General features: G+C 45.3%; 2 protein-coding genes across 6 annotated transcripts; one reads left to right on the top strand and one right to left on the bottom strand.

The window, feature by feature from the left end:
* The first annotated feature begins 1,650 nt into the window (after positions 1 to 1,650).
* Positions 1,651 to 11,503, top strand: DAZAP2 (DAZ associated protein 2). 2 transcript variants are annotated; one of them, XM_053372433.1, is made up of 4 exons: positions 1,651 to 1,827; positions 5,009 to 5,130; positions 7,681 to 7,923; positions 10,013 to 11,503. In XM_053372433.1, the coding sequence occupies exons 1-4, from the start codon at positions 1,815 to 1,817 to the stop codon at positions 10,157 to 10,159; spliced, it is 525 nt and encodes a 174-aa protein (XP_053228408.1). In that variant the 5' UTR covers positions 1,651 to 1,814; the 3' UTR covers positions 10,160 to 11,503. The 2 variants fall into 2 exon arrangements, with proteins under 2 accessions (XP_053228408.1, XP_053228418.1); XM_053372443.1 differs by having other exon boundaries at positions 1,658 to 1,827; positions 10,034 to 11,503.
* Positions 11,504 to 13,241: 1,738 nt separating this feature from the next.
* On the bottom strand, positions 13,242 to 26,932 carry SMAGP (small cell adhesion glycoprotein). Of its 4 annotated transcripts, none has more exons than XM_053372456.1 (4): positions 26,792 to 26,932; positions 16,460 to 16,537; positions 14,065 to 14,145; positions 13,242 to 13,534 (listed from the first exon to the last, which is right to left on the bottom strand). In XM_053372456.1, exons 2-4 carry the CDS (start codon positions 16,491 to 16,493, stop codon positions 13,359 to 13,361), a joined length of 291 nt encoding a protein of 96 aa, XP_053228431.1. In that variant the 5' UTR covers positions 16,494 to 16,537; positions 26,792 to 26,932; the 3' UTR covers positions 13,242 to 13,358. The 4 variants fall into 4 exon arrangements, with proteins under 4 accessions (XP_053228431.1, XP_053228457.1, XP_053228438.1 ...); XM_053372482.1 differs by lacking the exon at positions 26,792 to 26,932 and adding an exon at positions 22,320 to 22,405; XM_053372463.1 differs by lacking the exon at positions 26,792 to 26,932 and adding an exon at positions 22,316 to 22,382 and having other exon boundaries at positions 16,460 to 16,539.
* Between the last annotated feature and the right edge of the window lie 597 nt (positions 26,933 to 27,529).

Here is a 27,529-nt window from a genome sequence, read left to right as displayed (position 1 = left end):
TGTCTTCCACTGCCTCCCGCAGTTTCGTCAACTTCATGTTGGTAGTTTCGAGAACACTGTCCAACCATCTCGCCCTCTGTCGTCCCCTTCTCCTTCTGCCCTCCATCTTTCCCAACATCAGGGTCTTTTCCAGGGAGTCTTCTCTTCTCATGAGGTGGCCAAAGTATTGGAGTCTCAGCTTCAGGATCTGTCCTTCCAGTGAGCACTCAGGGCTGATTTCCTTAAGAATGGAGAGGTTTGATCTTCTTGCAGTCCATGGGACTTTCAAGAGTCTCCTCCAGCACCATAATTTAAAAGCATCAATTCTTCAGCGATCAGCCTTCTTTATAGTCCAGCTCTCACTTCCATACATCACTACTGGGAAAACCATGGCTTTAACTATACGGATCTTTGTTGGCAAGGTGATGTCTCTGCTTTTTAAGATGCTGTCTAGGTTTGCCATCGCCTTTCTCCCAAGGAGCAGGCGTCTTTTAATTTCGTGACTGCTGTCACCATCTGCAGTGATCATGGAGCCCAAGAAAGTAAAATCTCTCACTGCCTCCATTTCTTCCCCTTCTATTTGCCAGGAGGTGATGGGCCCAGTGGCCATGATCTTCGTTTTTTTGATGTTGAGCTTCAGACCATATTTTGCACTCTCCTCTTTCACCCTCATTAAAAGGTTCTTTAATTCTTCTTCACTTTCTGCCATCAAGGTTGTGTCATCTGCATATCTGAGGTTGTTGATATTTATTCCGGCAATCTTAATTCTGGCTAGGGATTCATACAGCCCAGCCTTTCGCATGAGTAATTCTACATATAAGTTAAATAAACAGGGAGACAATATACAGCCTTGTCGTATTCCTTTCACAATTTTGAACCAATCAGTTGCTCCATATCCAGTTCAAACTGTAGCTTCTTGTCCAACATAGAGATTTCTCAGGAGACAGATGAGGCGATCAGGCACTCCCATTTCTTTAAGAACTTGCCATAGTTTTGCACAGTCAATGAAGCAGAAGTAGGTGTTTTTCTGGAATTCTCTGGCTTTCTCCACAATCCAGCGCATGTTTCCAATTTGGTCTCTGGTTCCTCTGCCCCTTCGAAATCCAGCTTGCACTTCTGGGAGTTCTCGGTCCACATACTGCTTAATCCTGCCTTGTAGAATTTTGAGCATAACCTTGCTAGCGTGTGAAATGAGTGCAATTGTGAGGTACCCCGTGCTTTTTTTCTGGGGGTATGCATACCCCTAAACATTTTGTGAATCTGGCCTCATTGAGGGGCAGTATTTCAATATGAGTAGGAAAATGAGAGTACCCTTAAACATTTTTTAAAGGGGAAAAAGCACTGCCAATACCCTTTTAAAATGCGTTGGGGATGGGGGGTGGTGGTTATTGGGTTGTTTTTATTTTTATTAAGTATTTTGTGTTGTTATGTTGTAACGGCCCAGAGACCTGCGGGTAGAGGGTGGTCTACAAATAATAATAATAATAATAATAATAATAATAATAATAAATAAATAAATACTGCCAATCGCCTCCACCACCTGTCCCGCTTGCCCGCCTCTCTCCCTCAACACCTTCTGCAGGGCCAAAGGCCACGCCCCTCGCCATTATGGCCACGCCCCCCAGCCGCTCGCTCCCTGCGCTTCCTCCCTGGCGGCAGCGCTGCGGAGTGACGTCACGCGCTCGAACGTAACCCCTCTCATCGGGGCTGCAGCGACGACGACAACAACAAGGAAGTGATTGAGCGAGAAGAACCGCCGCCGCCTCCGCCGCCGAAGCCGACAGTCGCCGCAATCCCCCGCAGCTGACCGAGCCGCCTTTCCCGCCGCCGCCATCATGAACAGCAAAGGCAAGAGGCTGCCCCCGACCCCTCCCGCTCCTCCCCCCGCAACCCCGCCCAAGTCTCCTCAGCGCGCTGCGAGGCGCTGCTCCTTTAAGGCTGGCGCCGCAGTCCCGTTATCTGCGGGCCTAGCCCGTAACTGGCGGCAGTCCTGACCAATGGGAAGCCTCGGAAAGGCCTGCGTGTGGAGGGGCGAAGGGGTGGGGGAAGGGCGGATGTTAGGTTGCTATGACGCAACCCTCCTGGCCGGAAAGTTAACCCTGTGGCTGCCGCGTGGGGGGTAAAGGGGGGGGCGGCGATTCGTGGGCAGAAAAAGCCCTCCGTTCCCCTTCGAGATCTGCGCTGTGGGAACACGGGGAGGAGTCACGTGGCCCCTTGGCAGCTGGCAGGCGCAGTGCTGCGGGGGCACCCGGGCTCCCCCGGACCGGGTCTCCCTTCCATCAGGCCCGCGTGAAAAGCTTCGGAACTGTAGCCCTGGAAGCCAGAGATGAAGGGAGGAGGGGAGAGATTGGATGCCGGGGTTTGGGGGGAGGTGGGTCGCGTGGAGATTGGGAAGCCCCCGTGGGAATTAGGTGGTTGTGGGCGGGGGGAAGCGATCTTCCCTTTTTTGCACAGCGGATCTGGACTGCAAGGAGAAGGTGCTGGGTGTTTGCATGTGTGTGTGTCGTCTGTTGCAGCCTGCAAACACGTATCCAAGGTCCCAAGCACCCAATCGCATCCTGGTGTTCCAGGGTTATTGTCCAGCATAGCTGCCCCCGATGGTTCTGTATTCAGTTCCTAATGTTAGCTTGGATTTCCCTCCCTCCAAACAGGCACTATTAAAATGCGCGTGAACGTTTGTTGATAGGTGTTTTTCATAGAATTGTAGAGATGGAAAGGGAGCGCAGGGGTCATCCAGTCCAACCCCCTGCATTGCAGGACAACACTGGGGCTCAAACCCACGGCCCTGAGTTTTAGAATCTCATGCTCCGTCCACTGAGCTATCAGGGTGCATGGACTGATAAACATTTCTCCGCTCCATCACTGCTTTCTCAAAACGCAGTTATGGGCCCAAAAGGATCACCACTAACCAGGCAGGTGGTTTGTGATGCTGTTCTTGTCCCTGGTAAATGTCTGGGTCATAAGGTGAGGTAGGGCAGTGAATTGAGGAAGGCCGGAAAAGTTAACAGGAAAAAATTGTACCAGATCCTTAGGAAGAAGCTGGCAGGGGAAGGTAGCAGAGGAGGCTGCACCTATTGCCTGATTAAGACTGGACAGGAATAAACAGTGACCATTAAGACTAATCACAAGATTTGAGTGTCTCCTGCTTAGACGGACAGTACAGTGGTACCTCAGGTTAAGTACTTAATTCATTCCGGAGGTCCGTACTTAACCTGAAATTGTTCTTAACCTGAAGCATCACTTTAGCTAATGGGGCCACCTGCTGCTGCTGCGTCGCCGGAGCACAATTTCTGTTCTCATCCTGACCTGAAGCAAAGTTCTTAACCCGAGGTACTATTTCTGGATTAGCAGAGTCTGTAACTTGAAACGTATGTAACCTGAAGCGTATGTAACCCAAGGTACCACTGTAATCCCATAGTGGATATCACCCTGCATTTTTGCTTTGCTACTCTACCTGTATGACAGGTGTAATGCCAGTAAACTGTATTTTACTTGACTTGACAAGCAGATTCTGGCCAGTCAGTGCATTTGGAATTAAGCCCGAGTTCAGTGTGTTGCCCACTGTAAAGTGAGTACATTTACATGCAGCGTACATGGAATGGACTATGTGGTACATCATGTAGTCCGAGCTGTGACCTAAATGGGTATTTTGACCTGTATTTCAACATCCCCCACCTGCAATAGTACCTGTTCAGCCTGTTTTTTTGGGAAATCTCCAAGCAAGTGAAATCAATACTATTTAATTAATTCATTCATATACCATTTTTTTGTCAAGGTGGCCTACAGTTTTATATACAGTAGTACCTCGGGTTACATATGCTTCAGGTTACATACGCTTCAGGTTACAGACTCCATTAACCCAGAAATAGTACCTCGGGTTAAGAACTTTGCTTCAGGATGAGAACAGAAAGCGTGCTCCTGCAGCACAGCTGCAGCAGCAGGCCCCATTAGCTAAAGTGGTGCTTCAGGTTAAGAACAGTTTCAGGTTAAGAACGGACCTCCAGAATGAATTAAGTACTTAATCCGAGGTACCACTCTCTCTCTCTGTGTGTGTGTCTCTCAGAAGCTGATGATAGGAGCTCCCTGTCCTGGATTTTCTCTTTGTGTCCTTTCATCTTGTTCTTGTGCAGCCAGGGAGCTGAAGCATTAAGAAAAGCTTGGCGGAAGCCAGCATAGTGCCCTCTATGTGTTGCTGGGCTCCAGCTCCCATTGTCCCTGGCCCCTGGTAATGCTGGTGGGGGATGATGGGAGGAATTGCCACAACATCTGGAGAACATCATGTTGACTACTTCTGCTATAGATCAGCTTGACTCTTTTCAATTTTCAGAACAATCTGATTGCTTGAGCATTCTGGCCCACACCAATGCTATCCAGTTTCTATAGATACCTACAAAGTTTCCAGTATAAGCTAACCCCTTGTAGTTGAAATTCTGCATAATGCTTACCTAGTAGATATTTGTAACAGGTTGAATGGCCTAACTTTATGACGAGGTGTAAAAAGCAGGCCAGCCCTGCTGTGGAAAGAAATATGGGTTGGGGGGACTGTACCAAATGGGCAAAGTAATCCCATTGGAGTAGATACTTGTTTAGACCACCAATGATGGATTTCAGTGTTTCACTGTTAAATCAGTTTAATAATGAAAATGGGTTTGGTGTCTGTGGGAAGAATGATTAAGCAGTCCTTCTCTTGCTAACTTCTGAAAGATACTTATGGTCCCCATGAGATGGCATCATCAATTTTATAAAAAAATAATGATTGACTACTTTTGGTCTTAAGCCTGGTAGGAGAGCAGGTTTAAATGACACCAGCTGAGCCTCCTTCATTCATCCCTCATTTTCTAGGTAGCTTCCTGCAGATGTAATTTTCTAGGAGATGTTTTGTTGTCTTTAGACCTTCTGCTGTTTAGGTATCTCTCTTCTTTCAGATCTGTTTTCTTTCTTTCAGATAAGTGTTTCCCTGACCTCACATGCTTCCTGTTCTTTTGCAGCAAGAACCATTGTGCTAACATTGATTAACTTTTCCTCTTAGGTCAATATCCTACACAGCCTTCCTACGCGGTTCAGCCTCTTGGTAATCCAACAGTCTTCCCACAGACCATACAGCTTCCTCAGGCTCCACCTTACACCGAGGGCCCTCCCGCTTACTCTGAAGTACGTACCTTCTTCTTCTTTTATAAGAATGTAAGACTAGGCCTGCTGAATCAGACCAAAGGCATTTCCCCACTAATAAAGATAACAGTACTGATTAGTAAGGATGGCGGGGATGGAATTGCTGCTTACAGTAGTGTATTCTCAACTAACTCACCCACTGTGGCATTTTTAACTTCAAATATAGACTTTCCAAGCCCTGCCTTAGCCACATGCAAACGTTTGCGTGTCTGGATGCTTCATCGTGATCCTGGGTCCTGCATGGCAACAGAGACAACTTGCTTTCAAACTTTGTGTCAACACCTGTTGATCTCATAAGGGGTGGTAGTATGCCCATAACATGCCACTGTGGCAACGAAGAGTTGATATGGCACCATTCTCATAAGGGTCTTGCTGAGCTTAGTGCCTTTGCTAAGCCTAACCGGCTTTGAATTGTGTAGCACATGGTGACTCAGCTTCCAATGACAATGGTTTACAGTGGTGCCTCGCAAGACGAAATTAATTCGTTCCGCAAGTTTTTTCTTCTTGCGAGTTTTTCTTCTTGCGAAGCACGGTTTCCCATAGGAATGCATTGAAAATCAATCAATGCGTTCCTATGGAGACCGCCTTCAGACCAGGTCTGGGGACAGCGGGGAAGACGCGCTGCGCTTCCCCGCTGTCCCCGGAGATTGCGGGGCTGGCGGTGGGGAGAAGCGATCTTCTCCCCGCCGCCAGCCTTCAGAACAGGTCCGGGGACAGAGGGGAAGGCGCGCTGCGCTTCCCCGCTATCCCTGGAGCTTGCGGGGCAAGCTTCGTCATGCGAAGCAAGCCCATAGGGAAATGCATCTCGCGAAGCGGCTAAGAAAACGAAAAACTCTTTCGTCTAGCGAGTTTTTCGTCTTCCGAGGCGTTCGTCTTGCGGGGTACCACTGTACAGAGAGCACATTATACCAGTGTTATAGTTCCCTTCTGCCTTCTGAGTACACCTCAAGGTTGTTGCTGTTTATTTCTCCCTTTTAAAAATCTTTTATCAAACCCTTCCCCACAGAAGTGGAGTACCTGATGGTGCTGGACTACAATTCCCATAATCCTTTACCATTGGCTATGCTGGTGGGGATGATGGGAATTGAGAGTCCATCTGCATCTTTACCAGCTGAGTCCCAAGCTGCCTAAGATAACTGCCTCATTTATTCTGTCCCACAATACCCCCCACTCTTGGGTTTATCATTCATGTACCAAGGACTGCAAGAGGACCGAGAGGTGTGAAGAGACCTGGTTCAACATCTTGCATCTCTCTTCTCTTGGGGACTTATTTGGGGATAAGCATCTTTTGGAAATCTAGCTATTAGCTGCCAGGTTTAAGGTAGCAATGATGGTGGATTTTAGATGAACTGTTACACCCGCTTTTAATTTCATCATAGCTGAATGTATTTGTGTGTGTTTGTGTGTTTACCTACTTTTATTCAGGATGGGCTAGGGCCAATCTTTGTATTTTTAAAATACATAATGGAAATCTATATGCACAACATTTTACTGAGTAACTCAAGCAAAGAAGACAGGTCTTCACCCTGAGCTTGCAGTCAAAATTTAAACTGTGGAGATGATGAAGGAGGGTTTTAGAAGCAAGAGGCTGCTGTGGCTGATAGTGCTGCTTACACTCTTGACCTCTTAAAACAGGCACCAGGTATCAACATTCAATGCTGGCTACTACTGCCAGTTGTTCAGATATCAATTGATGGCTCCTTCTGTTTTGATGGAGTAGCTCTGTTCCAAAATGGGAAGAGGAGGTAGGCAGGTCAGTTGGCGGCAGAGTAATTTCTAGGCATGTTTGCTTACAGTCTTGGGCTTGGTCCCCAAATTTAGAAGAGTGCCTGGGAAGGAGTTTTGCCTTAAATCAGGCATCCCAACCTGTGGCCCTCCAGGTTGGGCCTACAACTCCCATGATCCCTAGCTAACAGCACCAGTGGTCAGGGATGATGGGAATTGTAGTCCAAAACATCTGGAGGGCCGAAAGTTGGGGATGCCTGCCTTAAATTCTAGGGAGCTGCTGTGATTCAGTGTGTCCCATGGATTTATGTTTTTCCCTACATGTTACAGGGCAGGCACATTCAACTCCCAAGAGGCTGCGATCTACTCACAGTATAAAAAGACTGGCTGTGATCTACCCATTGTCATTTTTTGGGGGGGGTGGGTGTTGACAGAAGTTGTTGAGCTTTGGGGGGGGGTTGGCCAGTCTACCTGAGACACCCCCGCGATCTACCTGTTGGACATGCCATGACGGATATGCACCAGGTGCTACAAACAAACAGGCCGAGACTGTCAGCCTTACATCTCTTGCTTGCGAGTTTGCCAGTAGCACCTGGCTGTCTGCTGCTAGAAATAAAATGCTGCGGGCTTAATGGTCTGTTTTAGCAAGTCATTTCATATGTTCTTAAATTCATAAAATGCATTTCTGTTGTCAGTGGCAATAAGCCACTTTTTTCTAAGTTTGATGTGTTGAGGTGTAAGGTTTCTGATTAAGGGGCCTTGGAATAAGAAACCTTTTCTGTGCTCTCTCTCTCTCTCTCCCTGCAGCTCTACCGCCCAAGTTTTGTGCACCCCGGAGCTGCCACCGTACCTACCATGTCTGCAGCTTATCCTGGTGCCTCCCTGTATCTTCCTATGGCTCAATCCATGGCTATGGGTCCAATGGGCTCTTCAGTTCCCCTGGCATTTTACCCGGTGGGCCCTGTCTATCCTCCTGGGTCCACTGTTCTTGTTGAAGGGGGCTTCGATGCGGGAGCACGGTTTGCAACTGGTGCCCCTGCTAATATTCCTGTAAGTAGAGTGATTGCATCTTTCTTGTTTTTAAAATAGTCTGGGGAAGGGGGAGGTGCTTAAAAATTATGTCAGGGATTGTTTATTGCTGGAGAACCTGGTATGCAAACTAAGCAGTATCAAAGCAAATACCTGTAGTGCTAACCCAGCAGAGGAATCGGCAGCGTTTCATTGTTGAAAGGGATTATAGGGTCTTTCGGCCACAAGCTTCACTCTGGGTGTAAATTGTGGTAGACGAGCCATGAGATCAGCCCGAGAAAACACCAAACAGCCTGATTTTCCTGAGCTTCTCTAAAGTTTAGTGAGAACATAAAAGTAGCTAATTTCCTTCAGTTCCGGTTTGTGCACTGAAGCTACCGCAAGGATGCTTTGCCCTCAGGGGGTAGGCTGCCATCTTTGGGTGGGGATTATCTCTTTTCCTAGGGGATGCCCTCTTTTCTTCCGGAAAGCCCAGCTTTGCAGAAGTTAAAAGGTAAAGGGACCCCTGACCATTAGGTCCAGTCATGGCCAACTCTGGTGTTGTGGCGCTCATCTCGCTTTACTGGCCAAGGGAGCCGGCATACAGCTTCTGGGTCACATGGCCATTATGACTAAGCCATTTCTGGCGAACCAGAGGAGCACACGGAAACGCCGTTTACTTTCCCGCCGGAGCGGTACCTATTTATCTACATGCACTTTGAAGTGCTTTCGAGCTGCTAGGTTGGCAGGAGCAGGGACCGAGCAACAGGAGCTCACCCCGTTGCGGGGATTTGAACCGCCGACCTTCTGATCGGCAAGTCCTAGGCTCTGTGGTTTAACCCACAGCGCCACCCGCGTCCCTTAGTGAGAACATAAAAGTAGCTAATTTCCTTCAGTTCCGGTTTGTGCACTGAAGCTACCGCAAGGATGCTTTGCCCTCTGTGGGTAGGCTGCCATCTTTGGGAGGGGATTATCTCCTTCCGAGGGGGTGCCCCCTTTTCTTCTGGAAAGCCCAGCTTTGCAGAAGTTAGGTTTTGCAAAACCATCGGGGAGAGGCAAAGGCCATAGGCTGGATCTTTGCGAGGTTTGTTGGCTTCAGGACGGTCCATGAGCGCTTCTACTGTGTGCAGCCCTCCTGCTGCCTTGCCTTTCTAGGCCATGCCTTTAAAAAAAAATGCATGGAAATAAATCTGTGCTGCGTTTTGTCTGCCAATGCACAGCATGTTGCCGTTTGTTTTTCGCAGCTGACTGCTGCTGGCTGCAGAACTAGCCGAGGTGGCTGGGCAAGCATATAGTCCCACCACAGGTACCGCTGTGTGGTCTGCAATTGTAAATCACTGCTGGTATGTGGAGGCAGGGACAACTTGCTCAGCGAATGACAGAATCCCAGGTTCAGTCCATGACATCTCAGCTAAAGGGGTCTTTTGAGTAGGGCTGGGAAGGCGTCTCTGCCCCAGACCTGGGTGGAGTTCTGCCAGTTGACAGTTCCTAGCTCTGAGCTAGATGGATTAACGGTCTTGCTTGGTTGAAGGCAACTTTATAGGATCATTTGTGCAGAACAGTCTGCATCATTCACTGGTATTAAGCATTAGTAAAGGTAAAGGGACCCCTGATCATTAGGTCCAGTCCTGGCTGACTCAGGGGTTGCGGCGCTCATCTTGCTTTATTGGCCAAGGGATCTGGCGTACAGCTTCCGGGTCATGTGGCCAGCATGACTAAGCCGCTTCTGGCGAACCAGAGCAGCACACGGAAACACTGTTTACCTTCCCGCCGGAGCTGTACCTATTTATCTACTTGCACTTTGACGTGCTTTTGAACTGCTAGGTTGGCAGGAGCTGGGACCGAGCAACAGGAGCTCACCCCGTGGCGAGGATTCGAACCACCAACCTTCTGATCAGCAAGTCCTAGGCTCTGTGGTTTAACCCACAGTGCCACCCGCATTACATTGCTGTAATACTGCCTTTTTAGCACGCAGCCCACAGACTGAATGTGGTTTGGATGCCATGTTGCCCAACCTCCCAAATTCTTGTTTAAACCCTGGTTTTTGGAGCCCTGCTTGGCAGCCCATGGACAGTCTGGGGGCTGCTTGCTTGTTGCACCTTCAATATGCTTTTCCACCCCCCATTAACAGGTTGCTGTTTTTCTCTTCCAGCCCCCGCCTCCCGGCTGCCCCCCCAACGCGGCCCAGCTGGCTGTCATGCAGGGCGCCAACGTTCTAGTGACGCAACGGAAGGGCAACTTCTACATGGGAGGCTCTGACGGCGGCTACACCATCTAGTGAAAGAAGGGGGGGGCTACATTGGTGTAAAGGAACGACATCACATACTGTCAGCACTTCTCACAATGTAACCGCTTTAGTCGTATTAACCTGGAGTTGCAGTTTAGACACATGATGATGCGGGGTGTCTTCCTGGTGCCCTGTCCCTTCAGGCACTTTTTTCTTTTTAAAAATTAAAAAAAGCAAACTTTAAATACAAAAACCATGCAATGGTAGGAGTGCCTCTCTCAAACTTTGGGGGTTAAATTGTGAAATGAACGCAAGCTGAGCTGCCCCACAGATTTCCCTTTTAATTCCACTGGAGAAGTGCTTTCACTGCAGCACTCTCTCTCTCTCTCTTTTGGCTTTTATTAATCAACTATATATAAAACCAGGGGGTGGGGTGGGGGTGGTGAGAAAGGGACGGGAGGGGGGAGAAACGGAAGTCTGGAAGAAAGCCTAGCTTCCAAGTATCATATAAAGCTTGCAGATAATGCCTGTTGCCAATGAATAGGATTAAGATAATGCATCCTCTTTCTTCTTCCATAGAATCAGTGGTGCTGGGGAGAAAGGTAGCCGGATAGAATTCTTTTGGGAGGGAGGGCATCGATGCCTATTCGAGAAGCAGGACTGGTGGGCTAAGTTCTCAATTTCAGAACCCTCCAGCCAGTTCCTTCTCCTCACTTTCGCTCTCTGTTCCTTTGCTAGGAAGGTATGCAGCTAGAGTGTTGGCCCGAGATTTTTCTACACTCTTAAGTGATCTTGGACTCCTTTGCACATTAAGATTCTAACTGAAGCCATGTTTTGGTGCCAGAAACACGACATTTCATTAAATGCTTCCTGTACTTTTCAAAATAAAAATGGAAATGAGAGCTGAAAATGAAACAATTTTTTTTAAGGGGGAAAAAAAGCAACCCGGTGTATTGATAACAAAACTGTACGGAATGTTATTCAGGCTAGAGAGACGAGAAGGTCTGTTGGATGTCAATCAGCATGCAAAGGTGCTGGCTTTGATGGGTTGGTTTTTTGTTTTGTTTTAGATTCAAACTTTACAAAGTGGCTTGGGTACAATGAAGTCTTATTAGAGTTAAGAAGAATATTTCAGGGATCCTCAATCTTTTTTGTTGTTGTTTGCTTTTGTTTTTATGAATTAAAAAAAATTATCAGATTTGGTGAATATATTTTATCTTAATTTTCTGTGTGTTGTATGTGTCATGGTCAACCATACAGCTGACTGTTAATGAAAGGTTGGGATTCTAGGTCTCTCTGTAAACACTGTGGTGCACTTAACTTGTGGACTTTTTATACTAAAAACAAGTAGAATAAAGGCTATTTTGAAAATTTGAATAAAGTGACAAAGTTGAATTTAGCCTCTTAAATTCCTGTCCATCATAACACCGTGACATTTAAAATCTGTTTTGCCTTTGTTTCTCTGCGCCCTGTAACTGGTCAGCGTGAAACACTGTTTGATTATTCAACTTTTAGCGTCAGACAACATGGAATGTGAAATCAGTTGTTTTTAAAATTGGTGGGGGAGTCCTTAGGACTGCAGCAGCATGCGGAGGGGAGATTTAACCCTCTTCTTCTGCATTGTGGTCCAGACCTCTCTCAAACTACTATTATCCCCAACCATATGGCGAGAATGGTTTTTGTCAGGACTGCCATGGGGAGAGTAACACATACTCTGATCTCAATGATCTGTTCCCTTGCGTGATTGATTTAAAAATACTGACAGGCTTCCTAACAATGCATGTAGCGTAGCAGTGGGGAACCTGAGCCCCTGCAGGTGATGTTAGTTGGCAACTCTCATCTTCCTTGACCGTTGCCTAGGCTGCCTGGGGCCTAGGGAGGCAAAGGTACCCCACTCTTGGCTTAGCTTAGCATTACATTCAGTTTGGCGTTAAGACTCTAATTCTGAACACATTTACATAGACAAGACAGATTTCATCCCCCAAACCTTCAAATTAAATTGCGTTTAAGATTGCATATCCCCCACCACTGCTTTTATGGAAGGCTAGTTTGCCTTATGTTGGACTGCCGTTCAAAATGGCACTGCCACATCAGATTCTTCCCCTTTCCATAGTGTGTGGCAACATTTACCTCCAAACTGGTCTGGTCAAACGTTTTTTTCCGTATAAAATTTCGAAAGCAATTTGCAGAATTTGAGAAAATAGTTTAAAAAGCAAACAGCCGGTTTAGAACATACAAATACGGAAATACAAAACCCCAAAAGCAATGAGTCATTCGCAGTGTGTGCATTTCCTTGCTGATGCCAGATGAGTGCCATTGGGGATGCCAGGCTGTTGGTTATGTGTTGCAGAGTGAAGGGAGAGAACTTCAGTGTGGCTGCTGTTTTCACCTGTTGCAGAACACTTACATTCTCAAGATACAATCTTAATACCGTAATGCAGATCTTCTTAAAGGGTGAAGCAGAAAAATGCATCACTTGGCACAGGAACCTTGATATCAACATTTCAGAATGCAGGGGGGAGGGGGGCGGGGACTGGAGCCAAAGAGAAGAAAGATTAAATTTCACTTTTCTGCTCATTGTCACACACAATGTAAAGCATGAGTCTGAGAGAGAAGCTGTTTGAAACTGCATGAATTGTACAATCATCAGAGACGCACAGTTTAGTAGACACATACTGGCTTTGTCATACACTGGAGATTTTCACATGACTCTAAAACCCTCTTGAAGCCGCAGTCACATGCATGAGTGTTTATCACTGCAGAGAAGCAAGGTTAAATGTAAATATGCTTTACGCTATGACCACTGCAGGTTTATAGGTGCTGGAAAAGCAAAAGTAGTATAATTGTTTTGCCAATCCATTTTCCCGCACCTGTCACAGTCATCTGAGTGTATCAGGCTTAGATACTGCTATGGTAATAAGAGGGAAAGAAGCGTTCAGTACTCCCAATGACGTATTTGCCTACTCTAACCCCAAATAAACAGAGGGCTCATAGAGGGTCTCTGTGTTGCAACTTGACTTTGAGCATCCCATAGATCACAGCTCTTGGACCTGTAAAGGGGCAACCTCTATGCTGTCACAATACACAACTCCTTCCGGTGCCTAGTCGAGCTGCTTAGGAACACAGTGTGATATAAAATAAATAATACAGCTTTTAATTCCTTGACAAAAATGGGTGTCAAATGTAATAAACAGTTTACAACGTAATAAACAGTTTACTTAAGATCTCAGTGTCCAAAGCACGCTGGCAGCTATATAAAATATTCTTCCTTCTCGCCTTTACACGGGAGATCCTCCATTTGGACCGACCCCTCTGGATCTGGCGGAGCTTGTTCATAGGTGCGGTAGGTGCCTTTGTTCTTGTACAGGTAAACGACGATCAGCACGACGACCGAAAGGAGAGTGACGAGAACCACAGCGATGACGGCTTTAAACAAAAATTGAGAAAAGGGGAACTTTAGCACGTCTGGAGCAGACTCACCAGTGCTTTGAGTTTAGGAACAGGCTGCCGGCATGTATGTTTCTGCCTCTTAACGTGTCACAAAACCTTCACCCCTCCCATTTTGCAGAAATACACAAATATATGCAAAGTAGCTTGATATGAGTAGCTTGAGTTTGGCCAAGCTGCGGGAGGCAGTGGAAGACAGGAGTGCCTGGCGTGCTCTGGTCCATGGGGTCACGAAGAGGCGGACACGACTAAACAACAACAGCTTGATATGCATCATATATACAGGTTGCAGAAGCCTGCTATTTTGGGGACGGAATGTGTGCGATGGTCCAGATTTTTTTTTAATGAGTACCATTACATTCCAGATCTAGAAGGATGCTAGAGAGCTCTGCTACAGAGGATTTACGTGTGCATTAGCTGTTACGCTGCCTGCAGTCTGCACTGCTGGCTTCCCATGGCTGCTCAGTGGCTGGGTTGTAGCACATCTGCAAAGATACAGGCAACAATACCTCCTATGACAGCCACGTTGGCATCCTCTTGCAAAGTTGGTGTATTCATCTTCTTCATAAATGGGCTGGTCAGTAGCTTTTCTGTATGCATAAGAGAAAGAGATGGATGTCAGAGGCATCTGAATACAGTGAAGTAGAGAGAACTAAGATACCTGGACTAGGGGGACTCAAGATTCAAAACCTTGCTCAGTCATAGAACCCACTGGGGGATCTTGAACTACCGTATTTTTCGCTCTATAAGACACACCAGACCACAAGACGCACCTAGTTTTTGGAGGAGGAAAACAAGAAAAAAATTATTCTGAATCTCAGAAGCCAGAACAGCAAGAGGGATTGCTGCGCAGTGAAAGCAGCAATCCCTCTTGCTGTTCTGGCTTCTGGGATAGCTGCGCAGCCTGCATTCGCTCCATAAGATGCACACACATTTCCCCTTACTTTTTAGGAGGGAAAAAGTGAGTCTTATAGAGCAAAAAATACGGTAATCACTTTTAGCCCTAGCAACCTCACAAGATTGTTGTGGAAATAATAAAGTGGGAGCTGGGCACCGTGTCACCCTGAGGTGCCTGGAGGAATGATGAGATTAAAATCATTAGGTCCAGTCGTGACCGACTCTGGGGTTGCGGCGCTCATCTCGCTTACTGGCCAAGGGAGCCGGCGTATAGCTTCCAGGTTATGTAGCCAGCATGACTAAGCCACTTCTGGAAAACCAGAGCAGCGCACGGAAACACCGTTTACCTTCCTGCCGGAGCGGTACCTATTTATCTACTTGCACTTTGACGTGCTTTCAAACTGCTAGGTGGGCAGGAGCAGGGACCGAGCAACGGGAGCTCACACCGTCACGGGGATTTGAACCACTGACCTTCTGATGGGCAAGTCCTAGGCTCCGTGGTTTAACCCACAGCGCCACCCACGTCCCTAAGATGAGATTAAACTGTCATAAATAAACTGTTTTCCATAAAACGGCACTCACCCTTCGCACGATGGGCAGGATCCAACGAAGCAGTTCCATTAACGCAAGGATTTGTGACTAACAGAACTCCCCATCCCTCTCCTCTTCCTATGCCCTCCCCAAATCTGCTCCAGAGGGTTGAGGGAACCCCCGGAAGACCTTTAGGGGGCATGCAGTGAGAGAAGGAGGAAGGGCTATTTGGTTGCACAGCCAAACGGCCTTGCATTAACAGCACTACTTTAGCGGATGTCGTCCAATGTGTTCCCTGGCACGCTATTTATTTTTTTTAAGTGAGCCATACAAGATCAAGCTGTGGTTCAGAGACTTAAAATCGGTTCAGTAGGTTTGTAGCAACTGCAGCAAAATAAATGTAATAATAGCCACAAAACCTCTAAGCTTCCACTTTCATTAGAATGACTGTGGCCAAGTAGTCTTGATGAAATAACGGGCGCTTGAGGCCAAAATGCTGGTGGAGTAAAAAAAAAAAAAAAAAAGCTGTTGAAGCCAAAGGGAAACTTGCTCAATTAAAGACTTCAACATTTGGCTCAGGTTATAAAGGGCAGAAGCAGGTCTAGCAGTACTGTTTCATACTGTTTTCAAGGCTTAGGTAATCAGGCTTTCTCAGTGAATATCTCATTATATACAGCGGCAGAGTTGCCAGCGGGAACAAATGTTCTGCCAGCAACTCATTTCTAAAGATTTCCAAACCTTGCCAGTATTCAGTCACTATCTTTTGGGGGCCAATTTCTTTAAAAGAATGCATGACATCAAGGGATATTATATCATTAAGGGTCTTAAGGCCGGCCCAGGTTTCTCAGTGCCCGGGAGAGAGACATGTTTTTCCTACACTTCCTACCCTACCCAGAATATCCTCTTCTCCCCCCCCCCCCGTGTCTTAAATATCCTTCAGCGTTGTATTACCTGACTGCAGATCAGCAGCAATCATTGATACCTGCCCTGCCCTATCTGAATTATTCAAAGCAGGTAACAGCAATATATACACTAGCAATCTACAGATTTATCTGGTTAGCTGAAATTGGCACCGTATTTTTCGCTCTATAAGACGCACCAGACCACAAGACGCACCTAGTTTTTGGAGGAGGAAAACAAGAAAAAATATATTCTGAATCTCAGAAGCCAGAACAGCAAGAGGGATCACTGCGCAGTGAAAGCAGCAATCCCTCTTGCTGTTCTGGCTTCTGGGATAGCTGCGCAGCCTGCATTCGCTCCATAAGACGCACACACATTTCCCCTTACTTTTTAGGAGGGAAAAAGTGAGTCTTATAGAGCAAAAAATACGGTATGTGAAATTCTGGCTCTATTCTAGACAGCCCTGTTGGCCTCTCAATCTCTTGTGCCCCTCTCACCTGGAGCTATCTTTTTTATTTATTTTTGAAAAGGAAAAAAATAAATAAACAGAACACTCTTACCCTTGAGCGCACTAACCTGTGGGTAATGGTGGTGTTGGAATAGCTGCCATGGCATCACCTTTCCCCCCTCTTAAAACTTCAGAATCTTTCAGAGCTGGGTGGGGAAAATAAAAGTTCTGTAATAGCGCTGTTAACAGAAATCTACAGGTCCCCTCCTCGTATGGGTGTGAAATGAGCAAGTTTTTAAAAAGATCTTACTCCTCAAAATCAGAGGGATAATTTAAACGTCATCACACTTTCTAGTCTCCTAGAACTCCGTGAGACGAAACTTTAAGTAAATATTTATGTGTTTAAAACATTTCTATCCCACTGGTTTTAATCAACAGTTTCTAGTCATTTTGTGAAAATTAAGGCTGGGCAAAGGCAGCAGGACTGTCATTTTGTAAAGTGAGGCAGCAGGAAGGAAGGGGGCAGGGAAAGGAGAGAGGTGCAGGTTGCTTTTAGACGGGGGCTTAATATTGCAAAGGGGTTATTGGCAACAGTATTTTAAAAAAAATAAAAATTAATCGGATTTCCCCCTGTGTAATATTTTTTTTAAAGGTCTTATATATATAATAAAGGTAAAGGGACCCCTGACCATTAGGTCCAGTCATGGTCGACTCTGGGGTTGTGGCGCTCATCTCACTTTACTGGCCGAGGGAGCTGGCGTACAGCTTCTGGGTCATGTGGCCAGCATGACCAAGCCGCTTCTGGCGAACCAGAGCAGCGCACGGAAACGCTGTTTACCTTCCCGCCAGAGCACTACCTATTTATCTACTTGCACTTTGACATGCTTTCGAACTGCTAGGTTGGCAGGAGCAGGGACCGAGCAACGGGAGTTCACCCCGTCGCAGGGATTCGAACTGCCGACCTTCTGATTGGCAAGTCCTAGGCTCTGTGGTTTAACCCAGAGTGCCACCTGCATCCCTATATATATAATAAATGTTCATAAATGTACCAAGAAAACATGTACATAAATATGTAGACCACATGTCTGAAGCGGCACGGGAGTACAGTCCTGAAACCATTTTGGCTCCCAAGCTGACCTAATGTTTCTCTGCAAGGAGGGAGGGGGTGAGGGAACCTTCCCATTGTCTCAGGAATTAAGTGATTACCATCTCAAAGGAATGGCCCAACTACCAGAAAGGGCAATCAGATGGGGCAATCAGGTAACTTGCCAGACAGGAGATGAACAACGCACTCAGATCTCTGTTGTAGACCGCCTTTTCTGTGATGTAGATATGATGTTTCTGGGGGTGGTCTTGGACTCCAGGGCGGGCAATTTAAAATGTCTATATAAGGGCAGGCACACCTTTGTTCTGTGTCCTCCTTCTCTATCCTGCATGTGAGGGGAGCACCCTGTTGCAACAGCTTTAATAAAGATCAGGCTTACTAGCTGCTTTGCTTCTTAATATTATCTGGTTGGCCTCTGTTATTTTCTCCTACCGATGGAGAACCTACAAAGGACTCTATAAGGGCTCTTGTGTACCCCATGGGGGAATAAGGGCAGATTTTATTTACAACACCTGAAAGGGAAAATAGAAATTAAATGGGGTGGGTGGGAAGACGGGCTGGCATTTTGAAGACCACACTGTGAGGACACTGCAAAAGCAAAAGAAAAAACTTTGCACGCATGAGAAGAACCGACGCCACAATAAACACCCATCTAGTAGTATCTGTAGACATCTCATGATGGATAGTCTAGTCTAGATGTTATCGCTGAACGAGGAAGCAAGGTTGTTGGCAGAGAGTGGGGAAGAGAGAGGCAGAGGAGCAAACCTTGAGCGGGGCATGACCCATATAATCCAAGTATTGTCATGTGGTTTAAACACCACTTAATCATGGAAAAGCTCATTTATCAAATGAAGGAAGCAGAGCGGCAGGCTAAGCCAGAAACATGTATCATTTCCTAGATTACACAGATCACCCGACATCACAGATTCAAGTTGCACTTGACAAATATAAAACACGCTTAACTTGTAGTCCTTTTAAGATAACTTTCAGCTCTTGATTGCGCTGTTATTATTTGTGTCCTAAAACAACTAAGTGGCACTTTGAAAATTAATGCATTTATTGTGACACAAGCGCTGATAGTCTACAGTCCACTTCATTAGATACATGAATTGCAGCATAAAAATAATTAAGTAGTCTTTAAGGTGCTAGAACTTGTTTCTGCTGCAATAAACTTAATAAACTAGCCCTCTGGAATCAGTGCCCCATAAGCTTGCTTAGATACTGTTGTGGTTTTTTTTATTGTAGTCATTTTTATATTATAAAATGTGGGAAGGGTGAGGACAACGGGGCAATATGAAAGAGAAGGGAATGGACCAGAAAAGTCAGAGAGAGACGTTCTTTTTCAAAGCATGTATTTTAATCAGCTTTAATAAAATAAAACACTATTTAACACTTTTCTAATTCTGCACAAATCTGTTAACCTTTCCCCTCCTTTCTTTCTTTCACTGTTGTAGAAATCGTACACTTTGCCACTGCTGCATATTCATATGTACATTGTTAATTCCTGTTTTGTTATGGTTGGGATTTGTGCCTTTTCTCAATATTCTGCACAGCATAACCTACCAGCTAAAATCTTATATGAAACTAATTCCCTTGGCTGTACTGGGACTTCTTTCAGTATACATTAGTAAAAATATAGTCAAATCCAAATCTAATTTCACCTGTGCTACTTTTTCTGGTTTTCTCCTTACCGATGACCCAAAACACAGCCACTATATATGACATTCACTTCCCTCCTTTAGTCTGTATTTCTTTGCTCCACTCATAATTAAAAGTATGGCTGTATTCTTATGCCAATCACATGGGAGCAAGCCCCATTGAATTCAACCGGACTTACGGGACTTCTGAGATGTTTCTTAGTAGTACTCACTTTTTATTCTGAAGTGAAACTGGAGGACAGAGGAGTTCTTGGTGAAAACAAGATCCAAAACATGGCAGTGAGTGGGTGTCAGGCTAAAAGCAGAGGCAAGAGGAGGAAGTCGACGAGAGACCGCGCGACGCAGCTGAATCAGAAAGGAATATTTGCATGAGTGTTGAAATCCCAAAGATGAATGGTGGGAATCTTGTAAGAAGGGAAGGGAGGAAGTATCAATGACTGAAATTAAAACTGAAGCTAGCTATGATGCAATATTGCATGGCAACAAAGCTGCGCTGGGAAATACAGATGTACAAGTGAGACCTGCAACAAAATGTTGCAGTGTGAAGAGTTCCTGTTCACTGATCAGTCCATTAGTCATGTCCTCCTATAGGATACTCTGGGCTGTTTGTGGCTCCCTCCTGCCACATACACTTTAGGGGTTATTCTTTTTTTTAAAAAAATAGATTATGTTTTTCAGTTATATGCATTTCAATAGTGTTATCATCATTCTAACAATTCAAAACTCAACTTCCTTCCTCCTCTTTCTGCGGTTCCTTAAATTTATTTTTATCATTTCCTGCATATTCTAAGTTAACTTATTCTTTTATTCATCTACTTTAAATATATACTCTTATGAAACTGCAAGTTATTACAAAAATCCTGCCAATGTCCTTATCTGTTTACGTTTTGTTTGCAAATATTCAACAAACCATTTCCATTCTTTTATAAAAGGTTTGTTATCTTGAGTTCTTATTTTTCCGGTAAGTTTGGCCATTTCTGCATTGTCCATAAGTTTTTGTACCCATTCTTCTTTAGTTGGGACTTCTTCTTTCCATTTTTGGGCAAATAACATTCTTGCTGCTTTAGGGGTTTGCATTGCTGCAAACCTTGGGGTTCCCTGAAGCACACTACTAGCGCATGGGAGGTAACATTCTGGCTACATAAGCAATGGGACTTATGCCTGACCGCTGGTAATACAGGGAACAATTCGCTCATTCATTCATTCCATAACATTTATGAAATGATTGTAAGAAACCTGAAAGTGGTTTGCAAAACGATAATTCTGCAACGTTACACTTTGAAGGCAGAGAAGCCTTCAAAAGGGATGGAGGTGCGTGGGTGGGTGGGCAGTAGGAATGGTACCTCAAGTCTTGTCAGGGAGGGAGACCCAGCCACCACCACAGCCTTGGGGGAAATGGGTGTGAGCAAAGGAGAGGGGTAACCCTCTTCTTCTTCTTTGTCAATCTCTCGTAGCCGAGTAAGATTGTCTTCCATAAACACGGTTTTAACAATGAGTCCGTAAGTGACTGTGGAGGCCAATTCTGGACCCACACATCCTTCCACAGTGGGGACATTGGTTCCCGGGCGGGAGTTGATCCCGGTGTGGATTTGCCAAGCATGCCTTTCTCCTAGCACGTTTCTCCTTTGCGTTCTGAGTTCGAGTGTCTTCAAAGCCCATGACACCTTTGGTAAAGGCTGTTCTCCAACTGCAGCGCTCGCAGGCCAGTGTTTCCCAGTTGTCAGTGTTTATACTACTTTTTAAAGATTTGCCTTGAGACAGTCTTTAAATTGTTTTTGTTGACCACCAGCATTACGCTTTCCATTTTTAAGTTCGGAATAGAGTAGTTGCTTTGGAAGACAATAATCAAGCATCCGAACAACATGACCAGTCCAATGAAGTTGATGTTGAAGAATCATTGCTTCAACACTGGTAGTTATAGCAAAAAAACAATACAAAACCACATTACACAGAGACATGAAACAACAGCCCTTTGGGTGGTGGTTAGGGGAGCCATTGGGACTGAAGAAAAGGGGTGGCAGGTGGAGGAGATGCTTACATGACCAGTCTCTCTCCCCTCTCGCAATAGCTTTTCTCCCCACACATTTGCTGCAGCAAGCGCAACCCACGAAAATAACCCGTGCCGGCACTAGCTTATAAATTACTGCAACGAGATTTCTTCCAATGAAATTTCTACAGGAGCTTTCTTAATGTTACGAAACTTGCTTCTCTGTTCAGAAAACTTTCCCACAGGGGTCTTGCTATTCCAGAAAACTTGCTTCTCCCATAAATAATACATTGGCCAGAGCAGAGGGAGGTAGTTTTGATCCTGGGAAAAGAACTACGGAAGGAAAGGAAGCCTATGTGTACACATTACTGGCGTAAAACACGGGTAGGTCATTCATTTTCTCGATTTGGATCAAAACTGCAGGGTGGTTGGGGGGGCGTTACTCATCAAAATGCAGAATTTCACAGGAAACAACAGGATCGATGCAGCGGTGGGAGCAGAGTAAACAGGAATGTATACAGCGCTGCAAAATTTACTATTTGGATGAGGATGGATCCATTCCAGAGGCAGTAAGGGGAAGGAAGGGGGAGGCAGCAAATGTGAATAGGATGGGCAGAAGGAGGGCAGTAAAGGACCCCTGACCATTGGGTCCAGTCGTGACCGACTCTGGGGTTGCGGCACTCATCTCGCTTTATTGGCCGAGGGAGCTGGCGCACAACTTCTGGGTCATGTGGCCAGCACGACTAAGCCGCTTCTGGCGAACCAGAGCAGCGCACGGAAACGCCGTTTACCTTCCCGCTGGAGCGGTACCTATTTATCTACTTGCACTTTGACGTGTTTTCCAACTGCTAGGTTGGCAGGAGCAGGGACCGAGCAACGGGAGATCACCCTGTTGCGGGGATTCGAACCCCTGACCTTCTGATCGGCAAGTCCTAGGCCCTGTGGTTTAACCCACAGCGCCACCCACGTCTCAGAAGGAGGGCAGGTGGGCCCAAAAAACGATGCTAGAATCAAGATCTGGAAATTGCAGAGTAGAACTGGGAATGAACAGAAGAGAAAAGCCCAGGGACAGGAAGGAAAAATAGCTAGGCAGGGAATTAGGGTAGTGCTCATATAGGCCTCTGTGATGTCTGCTAGCTTTGAGGGTGCAGGGGTTCAGTTTGACAGGGCTGGGGAGAGAGGTTATTAGTGAAGAAAGTGGAAAGGTGGGGGGCAGTGGCTGGGAGCCCCCCTCTCACCTCTTAACCTGGCTGCCTTCTCTTTGGGGGAGCTTCAGAGTCCAAAACAGTCTTCGGCGGGCATGGCAATGTGCTTCCAGCGCACAACAGGCCACACCTCCCAGTTTAGGCCCAGAGCAGTGATGGGGAGATGGGTTTGTGGAAGTTAGTTGGGTGGGTTGGTTAAATATATCTTGCTCAGGGAATTAGGGTTGCCAAGAGCACCACAGTGTAGCCCGAAGAGCTCCAGAGTAAGAGACCTTAAGAAAACGACAGCTTGGTTATGTGCCAGAACATGGATGGTGCCGCGTTAGACTATACCTTCCTCCTAATGTTTTAACAACGCGGTTGCTTTTTGCAGTTAAGGAACTGCAAAGCTTCGGAAGGGATGCTATGTTTTCATACTGGAAAAGAGAGTGAATATCACACACACCCTCCCTCCACAACCGTTCATATTTCAGGAGCATGTGCCCATTTTAAAAATGGTTGTTTCTCAGAAGGGACAAAATCACAAGAGGCAACGGGAAGTTTCTGATCAGGGCCTCGTCCGTCAATATGTAGTACATCATCATTGGCCTTAAGTCACATCTAAGAATTGGGGTTTGACAAAGAAAGCTGAGCATATTAAGATTAAGAGAAAAGAGGACAAGCAATAATTACAAATTGAATTTACTTTTTACTTTTTTTCTTACAAGCTGCTGAACTATAAAGAACTTGGTATATCTTTCATTTTGCCTGTTTATGAGGAGCAGGGGGAAAACAGGAAGACATTAAAAAAAAACCCCGAGTAGACCTACTGAAACGAATCACCAAAACAACCACCACATATGGCACAGTGAATGCAAAGGGAGCTCAAAGGCGCTTTTAGATGGGTGTGTGAAAACATTCTAAGAGCTACAATGCCACCCAGAAGCATTTCTGAGCTGCTTTTTATGTGAATTATAATAAGAAACACCTGTTTAAATATGGTGCTTATTTTTGTTTCAGTACAGGAAGCCACCAATAGAATTTTAGAGCACCTTCTACGAATCCTGCTCCCTGTCCCAGAACTGATGTCACTATACAGCATTCCTGGAAACAGGGGAACAATGTCTTGGGTCTCATCATCCTTGAAATTTGTGGTAATGATGACTGTAAAGGGGTCATCTACTCTTGGGACCACCACTGCTGCTGGTGTGATTGTTTCTGTCTTGGAAGTCATAGTGACATGAACCGTTTATATAATATGTGGTGATGTCAGTTTTCGGAATATGTTGAATCCATAGTTCCACGGACAACCTTTGCAGCACCTCTCCAACTCGAGAGAAATGGAGTCAACTGTTGTGCAAAGCTGCACATATTTTTCTTGACCAGGTACACATTTTCTTCATGCTTACCTCTAACTCTGACTTTAGCCATTATGCACTCCACATGTCCCCCAAATGTATTGTTTAATTTACATACTACCTTTCTCCCAATACAAGAACCAAGGCACCTCACAGCATAAATTAAAAGAGATACAGCTAAAACACACACAATCTATATAAATATTAAAGACAAAAAACAAATAAGTAACCCTAGTAAAGCAGCACTGGAAACGTTTAAACCCAGTTAAAAGCACAACAAATTAAAGAATTTAAATGTACAACACTCGCCTTGCCACAACAGCCAGTTGAAGGCTAAGGACCTGTCTGAACAAAAAATGCTTTTGCCTTCCAGCGAGAAGAAAGTAGAGAGGGAGACAGCCTAGCCTCATGTGGAAAGGAGTTCCACAGCCTTGGAGCAGCCACCAAAAAGGCCCTCTCTCCTGGCTTCACCAAAGGTGAGCATGTTACAGTAATTCAAATGGCATATAAATAAGGCATGTGTCACCAGGGCTAGCTCAGAAATCTCTGGAAACAGAAATCCGTAACCACAAATCTCAGTGTGTGTTGTTAAATGCAAATATGTCTACAAGCCACTCTGCCAAGTGGTAGCAAGAGATTCTAGATAAAGCCAGAGTTTAAAGTAGAGATTTGGGTCTGCGATGTGACCTAGAAGTAAAGCAACAAGCTGGAGAGCATTTCAGAGAGCAATGTTTTACATATGTTTGAATCCAAGGCGGCAGCTATGGGAGAAACAAGAGTATTTTGGGGTGGGAATGGCTCTCCATCATAGGCTCAGGCTATATATATATATACGTGTAAATAAACCATATATCATAAAGACTCCACAGTCTCCACTGTGCCTCATCCCAAAAGGAAACATGAACCCTGCGTAGGTGTCTGGAACCCCTGGAACCTTGCATTGCTACAAGACTGGGGTGGAGTGTAGGGTTGCCATAAGTCAGGAATTTCCAGGACCTTGCTGGGATTCAGCCGTCAGAAACAGTGTCTGGGCGGAAATCGCTTTAATGTCCGGGGAAATCCAGACGTATGGCAGCCCATGTTGGAAGTGTAGAATTTGGCAACCCTAGTGGCATGCAACAGTATAATAGAAGTGGCTTCCTGCATCTTGTCCCTAAGCAAATACAGTGGTACCTCAGGTTACATACGCTTCAGGTTACATACGCTTCAGGTTACAGACTCCGCTAACCCAGAAATAGTGCTTCAGGTTAAGAACTTTGCTTCAGGATGAGAACAGAAATTGTGCTCCGGCGGCGCGGCAGCAGCAGGAGGCCCCATTAGCTAAAGTGGTGCTTCAGGTTAAGAACAGTTTCAGGTTAAGAATGGACCTCGGGAACGAATTAAGTACTTAACCTGAGGTACCACTGTACTCAGCTAAGAAGTATATAAGTCTCCCAGCTGAGTATCTGATTGGGAAAGGACTGGCCTGGGGTGGTGAAAGTCACTTGCTTTCATCAGCCTCCTGAACACAATGGTCAGCTAGGAAATCTAGACATCTTATAACAAAATATTAGGAGTAAACTGCTGAGTGCATGAATATAACAGGAGAACAGCAGCATCTACCCCATCCCAAATAATGGCTTCAGGAAGGCGTGTTTTGAGCTGAGAGGAGCTTAGCTCTTGACGTATCCCTGCTTTCCTTTCTCAAAGTGGCTTTTCAATCAAAAGGAATAAAGGGGATGTCAAGCTTTAATTACACACATTTGCATGTAACCTGTAGTTTGGCCACTGTATTCCGGAAGCTGGAGGGGGAGTGCAGTTTTATTCAGTTGTGCAGATAATCATATCTGAAACCCAAACTCCAATGTAAATACTGTATCAGTTCTGCAGCCAGCCCACACAGCATTTGTGCTCTGTGAAAATCGAATCTGTGCTCCTTTGCAGTTTAGAATGGGCTGGAGAAAATTGCCTACAATACCCAAGGCTAAATAGGCATGTACAAAGCGCCTTCCACCATCTCTCTCCCCCCCCCCCGCCGGTTTTGCTATCCTCAGTGAAAGAGTTCTCTTGCAGAACAAAGCCATGCAAGGTGTTATTCTTAATGCACTCTCAGCTTCCTCTTTTCATATTCTATAGGCTTTATGTTTCTCTTTCATTCTCAAAGTATTAACTGAGGTCTTGCAGCTTGCATTTACAAGTGGCAGATTTGTTTTTTGGTTTTTTTAAATAAATGTTTATTAGGATTTTACAAAACATAGAAATCAAACAATCACATAAATCAAAACAGAAAACAGAAAGTACACACTTAATAAAGAAAAGAAAGAAAAAAAATCCACTTTTAAGTTTCAAGGTTCTATATCCCTCTTTCCTGACCTCCTCACATCTCCCTTTTTTGTATTCCTCTTTATTCCGTCAAATTCAGCAAATTCTAACCCTCTTTCAAACCTCATTTATAATTATATGTTCCTACTTATTATGTCTCTAATTTCCCTTATCTTGGTCCTTTACTCCACCTTATATACTTTAACATAATATTATTCTAGTCATACCCCCCTTCTCTTTTTTAAGATTCTTTTTTCATAGCTCTTTTAACCATATCCCAAATGCCATGTTACCTTCACATCCCACATCATTTTAGCATTCAAACATTTTACAATATTTCTGTAGATAATCCTTGAACTTTTTCCAATCCTCTTCCATCAACTCTTCTCCCTGGTCTACAAGTGGCAGATTTGAACCAGGGAGACAGAGAGGTAAAGGGCTGTGCTATATGAGTTTTTATTTTTATTTTTAAGAATCCCCTTCATGGCATACCTAGAGAAGCAACTGCAAAGGGGGAAGAAATAACTTGCATTCCAACACCACCACCACACATCTTTCCAGCTTTTAAAATGTTCTGCTTGCCTATCAGTACATCAGAAACCCTCACGAACCTTTAAGAAACGTCTCTGCCAATGTCTTTCAGACGTAGGGCATGGTGCTGAATACAGGGATTGGTTGTGCAATGGAATACATCTGAGCTGATCTAGTGTAGGCATGCCCGGAAATATTGCACAGGAACAGCCACTGCTCCCATCAGAGCTTTTAGGCTCTAACCCAGATACAGGCATCACACACAACAAGACAACAGGGACAGATCTCCATTAACTCCAGCGTGAGAAACTGGCTCCGCATCCCCGCTCTTCTTACCTGATAAGACGACATGGGGGCAAAGAATAATTGGACTTCTTGTTGGTTAAGTATCTCTCCAAGGTCCATCTAATGTGGGTACCTCTCTCAGCTCCAGCTCCCTCCCTTAGCTGGCTGGCTGGCTGGCTTTCTGGTGACTAGGCTAAGGCGTTTCCCTTCCCATCTCACCTTTCCAGTTTCACTACATTGATAATAAAGGGCAGAGTCATCAGAACGCTCACTCCCCATTAACTCTTTGTGATGCTGATGAGAGGCTGGCAAGCACACAAGACCCACAGCCTTGTCCCTTGTGCTCACAGGCAGATCACACAGGGCAACCAGGTTAATCAAAACACGGTTTATTGAAATGTGTTGGTTTTACAAATTAAAAAGAAGGGAGAGGGTCAAAGCAAGCAAATATAATTTATATGGTCCTCTGAGAGTTAGCTAGTTTGGGTCAGCATTACATTTCAATGAGTTAAGGAAGCTTTGAAACAAGCTGTGAGGCTGATTCGTATGCTACAAAACCCCTGCACAGAAAACGCTTCGGTGAAGGAATTAACATGGAGCCTGTAAGCAGAAGGCCATGTGTGAAATCACATACACAGGTATATTTTGTTGAACATATGGGCAAGTGCACAGTTACACACCAAGCAGCTATGGCCAAATGCAACTTCCTACCATGTGTATGCACAAAGCAAATACATAAATGTACACAGACGTTGTGTGTCAATTTATCCAGTGGACATGTCATAAATC

This window comes from Podarcis raffonei, chromosome 2 (genome assembly GCF_027172205.1).
Source record: "Podarcis raffonei isolate rPodRaf1 chromosome 2, rPodRaf1.pri, whole genome shotgun sequence".
NCBI classification, from domain to species: domain Eukaryota; kingdom Metazoa; phylum Chordata; class Lepidosauria; order Squamata; family Lacertidae; genus Podarcis; species Podarcis raffonei.
This window is presented reverse-complemented; position numbering and strand designations above follow the sequence as displayed.

What these genes read in the sequence shown, in the direction of transcription:
- SMAGP (XM_053372456.1), bottom strand. Translation starts at nt 16,493, where the DNA reads ATGGCAGCTATTCCAACACCACCATTACCCACAG. An exon ending in AACACCACCATTACCCACAG is followed by an intron (nt 14,146 to 16,459) that starts GTTAGTGCGCTC and finishes TTATGCATACAG; the next exon opens with AAAAGCTACTGACCAGCCCA. An exon ending in CAACGTGGCTGTCATAGGAG is followed by an intron (nt 13,535 to 14,064) that starts GTATTGTTGCCT and finishes TTTTGTTTAAAG; the next exon opens with CCGTCATCGCTGTGGTTCTC.
- DAZAP2 (XM_053372433.1), top strand. An exon ending in GCCCTCCCGCTTACTCTGAA is followed by an intron (nt 5,131 to 7,680) that starts GTACGTACCTTC and finishes CTCTCCCTGCAG; the next exon opens with CTCTACCGCCCAAGTTTTGT. An exon ending in GTGCCCCTGCTAATATTCCT is followed by an intron (nt 7,924 to 10,012) that starts GTAAGTAGAGTG and finishes CCCCATTAACAG; the next exon opens with GTTGCTGTTTTTCTCTTCCA.